The sequence below is a fragment of the Otolemur garnettii genome, unplaced genomic scaffold, assembly GCF_000181295.1.
Source record: "Otolemur garnettii isolate 467f Iridium unplaced genomic scaffold, OtoGar3 scaffold00039, whole genome shotgun sequence".
NCBI classification, from domain to species: domain Eukaryota; kingdom Metazoa; phylum Chordata; class Mammalia; order Primates; family Galagidae; genus Otolemur; species Otolemur garnettii.
The window spans coordinates 6,706,374-6,713,330 of record NW_003852434.1 but is presented as its reverse complement, the minus strand read 5'-3'; the positions used below and the strand labels follow the sequence as shown (position 1 = coordinate 6,713,330).

At 39.5% G+C, this 6,957-nt stretch overlaps 1 protein-coding gene across 1 annotated transcript in view; it reads right to left on the bottom strand.

Annotated features, from left to right (window-relative positions):
- The window catches only part of LIN54 (lin-54 DREAM MuvB core complex component), an 81,181-nt gene that overhangs the window by 37,026 nt on the left and 37,198 nt on the right, over nt 1–6,957 (bottom strand). Inside the window, exon 4 of the mRNA XM_003790111.3 lies at nt 2,357–2,499. Coding sequence (XP_003790159.1) covers nt 2,357–2,499 — 143 coding nt within the window. The remainder of the gene's footprint in view (nt 1–2,356; nt 2,500–6,957) is intronic.

Sequence of the window (6,957 nt, the reverse complement as noted above, 5' to 3'; positions counted from 1 at the left end):
CATTGTTTAGCAGGCCAGGGGCTGGATTTGAACCCACCAACCCAGGCATATGTGACCAGCGCCCTAGCCATTGAGCTGTGGGCACATAGCCAGCTGTTGGTTTTTTCAAGCGGTTCCCAGGTGCTTCGAAAATGCAGCTGAAATTGAGAATCACTACCCTACCTGGTTTCTCCCACAGCCCAGGCTCAACTTCAAACTCTCTTTCACAATGCCACAGAGTCATCTCTTTAAAAATGCAAATCTCCTCTTATTTAGAGCAGTGGCTCTCTATCTAGGCTGATTAAAGAGCTTTAAAAAGTCCTGATACCAGGTGGCGCCTGTGGCTCAAAGGAGTGGAGCATTGGTGCCATATACCAGAGGTGGCGGGTTCAAACCCGGCCCTGGCCAAAAACTGCAAAAAAAAAAGTCCTGATACCAGGCCAAATTCCAGACAGATTAAAACAGAACTCTGGGGATGAGAACCAGGCATCAGTATTTATTAAAACTCTCCAGGTAATCCCAATGTGCAGACAAGGGCAGTGGTTACTGCCCTCAATACAATGCGAAGTCACAGAAAGTCTTTAAAAATAATAAAAGCCTCATGCCTGTAATCCCAGCACTCTGGGAGGCCAAGGCCACGGCGGATGGATTGCCTGAGCTCAGGGGTTCCAGACTAGCCTGAATAAGAATGAGACCCTGTCTCTAAAAATAGCTGGGCATTGTGGTGGGCACCTAAAGTCCCAGCTACTCGGGAGGCTGAGGCAAGATCTCTGAGTTCAAGAGTCTAAGTTTGTGACAAAGATTCTCTCTCTCTCTCAAAAAAAAAGAATAATAAAAGCCAAACTCCCCTGAAGATGAGTCCTTCCATCGAACCTTAGCAAGTTCCTAAGCACACACTGGGAGCACATACTGCCAAAACAATGTCACACCTTTGTGTGAAGTATCAGCTCAATCCAGAAAGCCCTTCTGCTCATCCACAGCTAAGTCCAGCTCACCTTTCGATAAGACCTTCCCTCACACACAGCAGACCTCATCAATCCACTCATGACCATTAGGATTCTGTGGGGCAATTTTTAATGTTTCAGTCTAAACTCCTACTTGAAGGCCTTAAAATTAAAAACCTTATCTTATTCATGTTTTCTCCCCCTTGTCTGTCACCATGCATGACACAGGAACCTCTCACATATCTGCAGAATTCATCCCATTTAGGAAAAAAATTACTATATTATTATGCAGGTAGAATCCCATTTTAATGAACGATAAGTGACAATATATTTATACATTTCATTCAAGCCTCATTACAACAAGATCCAATAGCTGGGCTTTTTAAAAATGTAAGGCAAATGTTTAATGTTTGTTCTATTTATGAACAGCAACTAATCAAGGTACAAAGGGCAAAGGTTTCCAGAGTTACACAGGTGGCACCTTACAGAATAATGATGTTTGGCTTTCCACCTAAATAATGTCTAAATATTATGTCTAAAACGTATCTTTTCTGAAAATGTTATGCTTGTATAACGACATCTCCATGTTCTAGGAAAGTGAGTTAGACTACTTACTTTACCTGAGAATAAAATGATAGGTACTTAAGACACCTTAAAATGAAAACAAAGTATAAAAAGCTTTTGAATGCTTTCAAAGACATGTACTTGAGCATAAAAAACACTGATAAGCAGCATCTGATGACAATTTCTGGTGCTCTGGGTCCAATTACCCAGCAAAAACTCAGGTCTCCATTAAAAAAAAAGTTATGGCTTGACGCCCATAGCTCAGTAGTTAGGGTGCCAGCCACATATACCAGAGCTGGCAGGTTCAAACCCAGCCCAGGACTGTTAAACAACAATGACAACTACAACAAAAAAAAAACAGCCGGGCGTTCTGGTGGTCTCCTGTAGTCCCAGTTACTGGACTTAAGCCCAAGAGTTTGAGGTTGCTATGAGATATGACACCCCAGCACTCTACAGAAGGTGACAAAGTGAGGTTCTGTCTCTAAAAAAAGAAAAATTAAAATTAAATTACATTTAAGATGTTATATTTATATAGTTACTATATATGTGCCCTCCCCAAAGATAATAATTTTGTCAAAATAGTAACTGAAGAGGAAATAAACACATAATTACTTTATTCAAAAGATTTTGGTTGTACCCACGTTCATATGGGCCATGGAAACAAGCAAAATGATTATGATGTTATTACATATTTAAACTATGTTTTTCATCTCTCAAACATCCTTGATTATTAAATTAATCCAGTATTCACTGTATGTTTATCACTTGCTTAGGAAAATATGAAAACTAAAGTATCTGAAGTGACTAGTAAGAAAACAAAGGCATCAACCACAATATTTGGTATTTGTGGCTAATTTTTTTTTTTTTACCTTATTTGGTGATTTCAAAGGTGAGATGGCTATTTTATTTGGTGTCTGTGTTGTAGAATTTAAAGTTGATCCAATAACACCACTTTCAGATATTGTTATGGTCTTTGATGGAGTTCCAGGAGTAGACTGTGACAGAACCCTCCCTGCAAATGAGAGGCAGCACATCAGTTTAACCATTTTAAAAAATAGTATAAAAAATCACGTGATGATCTACACCCACAAGGACAGCAGTGTGTATATGTGTTCACACAGGAACTTACACACTTACATGAGTCCCTAATGAACTGTGATAAACCCAGGCACAACAAAACAATGCTTCTTAGCATTGTAAGATACTTAGTATCTTACTTTACATAAACTCTACAAACAAACAGCTTATATTCTCACCAATACTGTTAAGTTATAGCTATCAGAAAGCAAGCTTGGGACAATGAAACAATTTGCCTTGTGTAACACAGCTCCTGAAAGTCAGGACTTGAGTCTAAGTCTTAAAACTTCAATTTCTATACTCTACTATCTATAGCTGTATTCCAATTTCACCTTAAACCATGAAAGAACAATTTAAATCCACACTTATAAAAAAGATAGTTACCTGGACTAATCTGAACACTGTCAGGTTTATTATCATCTGACTTTAGACTGCCAAAAAAATAAAAAGTGTCCTCTGGCTACCCTGGCCAGATTCCATACTCTGTTCCTTTCTGGACAATACCATTCAGGAACAATATTGAAAAACAGGTGGTAGTGTGTGCTTGTAGATCCAGCTACTTGGGAGGCAAAGGCAGAGGATCACTCGAGCCCAGGATTTTAAGACTAGACAACATAGCAAGATCCTGTCTCTACAAAAAGTTTACAAATTAGCCAGATGTGGTGTCATGTGCCTGTAGTCCTAGCTACTGGGGAAAAGAAATTCAAACCCTGGAATTTTTTTTTTTTTTGCAGTTTTTTGGCCAGGCCGGACTTGAACCCGCCACCTCTGGTAAATGGGGCTGGCGCCCTACTCCTTTGAGCCACAGGCGCCGCACCATACCTTGGAATTTGAGGTTGCAGTGAGCTATGATGATGCCAGTGCACCCTAGCCCAGGTGACAGAGCAAGAACAGGGAGGGAGGAAGGGTCTCATGGACTCAGGGAACTGGAAAGTCACATTACACTGAATTAAAATATTGGAAATTTTTATACTACGCAAGAAAGGAATACAAAGATATAAGAGATCTCCAAATTCTCGTAAGACCGTGTGATAGTTATTATTGTCATTCACCAAGCATTCTAGCTCCCCTCCATTCTGGGCACAGAGTAAAACCTCACTTGTATCTCCTACCTCCTCCCCCTATACCATGTGGTTATGTTAGTCTTTTACCTACTTTTGGTCAATGAGTTACAAGTAGAAGTGACCCGTGTCGTTTCTGGGCCAGAATAGTTATCATTGCTGTGCAAGACCTTCTAAAGCTTTCTCTTCCTCTGTCACAGCTGAGATAGTTTCTCGTTTGCCAGCCTGGGTCCCTTAGTGAGTATGATGAGAAAAACCCCATTCTGAGCCCACAACGGGAATGTGGATAATCATGAAGTATGAATAAAAAAATAAAACTTTGAGGTTTTTATACCCTTTTAAGATTTGGAGACTGTTATTTTGGCAGGAAAGACAAGATTAACCTGAGTGACCCACGCTGTCAGACTGAAGGATCAGAACCAATCTGTATCACATAAAATGTATAAAAACAGAAAAACTTGCAGCTTAGTGCTAAGAAAGAACTTCTAACAGAAATTTCCAGTTGAAAGGACTACTTTAACACAAGTGAGTTGCTAGTGCTCACTGAAACACTGAAAGTGCTCCAAATAGGTGCTGGATAATCAAGTCCAGTGGCTCAAGAGTGAAGTGAGCATCTAAGAAGAAATAGTGGACAATTAGCTGAAATCACCTCTGACCTTTAGATGCTGCAGGTGAATTTACAGATACAGCTAGACATGATGGAGAGATATGAGAGGGAAGGAGAAAAGGGAAAAGAGATCAAAATGCAATTTTCCCTTTAGACAGAAACAAAGAACTACTACTTAGCAGCTTCTGGGCAGTCTGTTCTGAATACAATGCCAAAGTATACATAGCTCCTTTTTAAAAAGTGAATCAAGTTTATTCTCATATATAAATTTTAAAAATATTTGAAATACAATTTTCAGATTTCTTATAGTACACAATTAATTTTACTGACATTCTGCTAGGTTTTTAGAAACCTAAATACAACATAACTAAATAAAATGAATTTTATATAAACTAAATGAATCTACATCAGATCGTTTTTAGACAGCCACCCGAAGCTGTTGAGCCTGCTTAAGTAAGATGTTTGACTATTCTGGTTTCCAAAGGTAATACCTATGGGATAAGCCTGAAGCCCCAATAGCTGTTAAGTTTAGAAAAGAAACTACCAATAAAGGCGTAGTTTCATAAAATGCTCAATGTTTATAGTTATTGCTACAATTTCATATTTGTTAAGCATTACATACATTTCAGAAAATATTCATACAGAAGAATCCTCAACTCACTTATAATAGGCTCAAAAATTTCATTGTAAATAACAAAGAAAACTGAAAGTTTCACTTACTCTTTTTGGCTTATATATTTTTTAAATTCAGTTTGTAACTGCAACTACCTGATCAGCTGTTGGGCTGGGGGGAGGGCTTCTTCTGAAAATTTGTATGACAGCACAGTGACAGATTCTATCTGATGGGCACAACATCATCACACAGAAGATCACTTCTGCCAAAATATTTCAAGATTTCATCAATTTTCCCAAGAACCTCCATATTCTTTGAAATTTAAGTTATTATTTTTGAGAGGTCTGCTTGGTTTTCATCTAGATAACATTTCTGATTATCTTATCTAACCTCCAAATCCCTATTTATCCTTTGCTCCACAGACTCAAGCAAGTGTGAAAGTTATACAATTTCACCTTGAAATCAATTTACAGGCATTAATATTCTACTGTCAGTTATTATCCAAGAACCAAAAGGGACACATTCTAAAAAGCCACAGATGAGACAGGCTAGGGCAGGAAGCTCAAATATTGGAGCAAGGCCAAATTCTATACAAGATTAATTCATTAGTGAGTAGTTTCACACTGTGATGAGGTTTGCTCCCATGGAGGAACCTTGTACCTTGGGAGCTCTGATAATAAGAACTGCTATATCTTATTTAACTATCTCAAAAGTTTGATGAGGTGGCTGGTACCTGCACTTATACACATGAGATGAGCAAATAATATATTTACCCAAAATCACAGAGAAAATCAATGAAGAGGTTTGATTAAAACCCCAGGTCTCCCAACAGTACCCATCATATCACCATACCATCACCATGGTAACATATTCATTCAACAGTCCACATTCAACTGAACCATATCAAAGTGCCAAAATCTGTGCTGGATACTGTAGAGAGGGCAGAAGCTGCAAGGAGGGGTGAAAACAGAGAGAAACAGAAGAACCACCATCACCAGAGTGCCCTCATACAATGGAACACTGTTCTGCCTTAAAAAGGAACTTCTCTCTCTCTCTTTTTTTTTTTTTTTTTGGAGACAAGAGTCTCACTTTGTCACCCCTGGTAGAGTGCCGTACTGTCATAGTTCACAGCAACCTCAAACCCTTCGGCTCAAGCCTTAGCTGACAGAGGAGCTGGGATTATAGGTGCCTGCCATAGTGCCCGGCTAGTTTTAGAGATGAGGTCTTACTTTGGCTCAGGCTGATCTCAAATCTGGGAGCTCAGGCAATCCACCCGCCTCAGCCTCCCAGAGTGCTAGGATTACAGGCACGAGCCACTGTGCCCAGCCCATAAAAGGGACTTCTAATACCAGCTACAACATGGGTGAACCTTGAGGACACTATTTGCTAAGTGAAATAAGCCAGTTATTTTTTTTTCTTTGAGACAGACTCTCACTATTTTGCCCTAGTTAGAGTACTGTAACATCACAGCTCACAGCAACCTCAAACTCTTGGGCTTAAGCAATTCTGCCTCAGCCTCCCAAGTAGCTGGGACTACAGGCGCCCGCCACAATGCCCAGCTAATTTTTTGCTGTAGTTGTCATTGTTGTTTGGCAGGCCCAGCGCTCGGTTTGAACCTACCAGCTCTGGTGTATGTAGCTGGTGCCCTAGCTGCTGAGCTATAGGCACCAAGCAAAAATAAGTCAGTTATAAAAGGATAAATACTATATGATTCCATTTGGATGAGATATACAAAACAAAGTAGAATGGTGGTTGCCCAGGGCTGCAGGCAGTAAGGAATAGACTTAAGTGTTTAGTGAGTGCAAAGTTTCCGTTCTGCAAGATGAAAAAAGTCCTGGAGGTAGATTTAATGCAATGAACTATACACTTAAAAATGTTTAAAATGGTAAACTTTACTATAATTTTTAAAAAATAAACTCATTTTTTTCAAAAAGAACTATATGGCCAAAAAAACCCCCCAAATCTGAAAGTGTTCCAAGAACCATCAAGAAAAATTGTAAGTGTGGTAAAAGAGATAGACAAGAAAACCAAGTGTTGGCTCAGCGCCTATAGCTCAACCGGCTAAGGCGCCAGCCACGTACACCTAAGGTGGCGGGTTCAAATCCCCAGCCC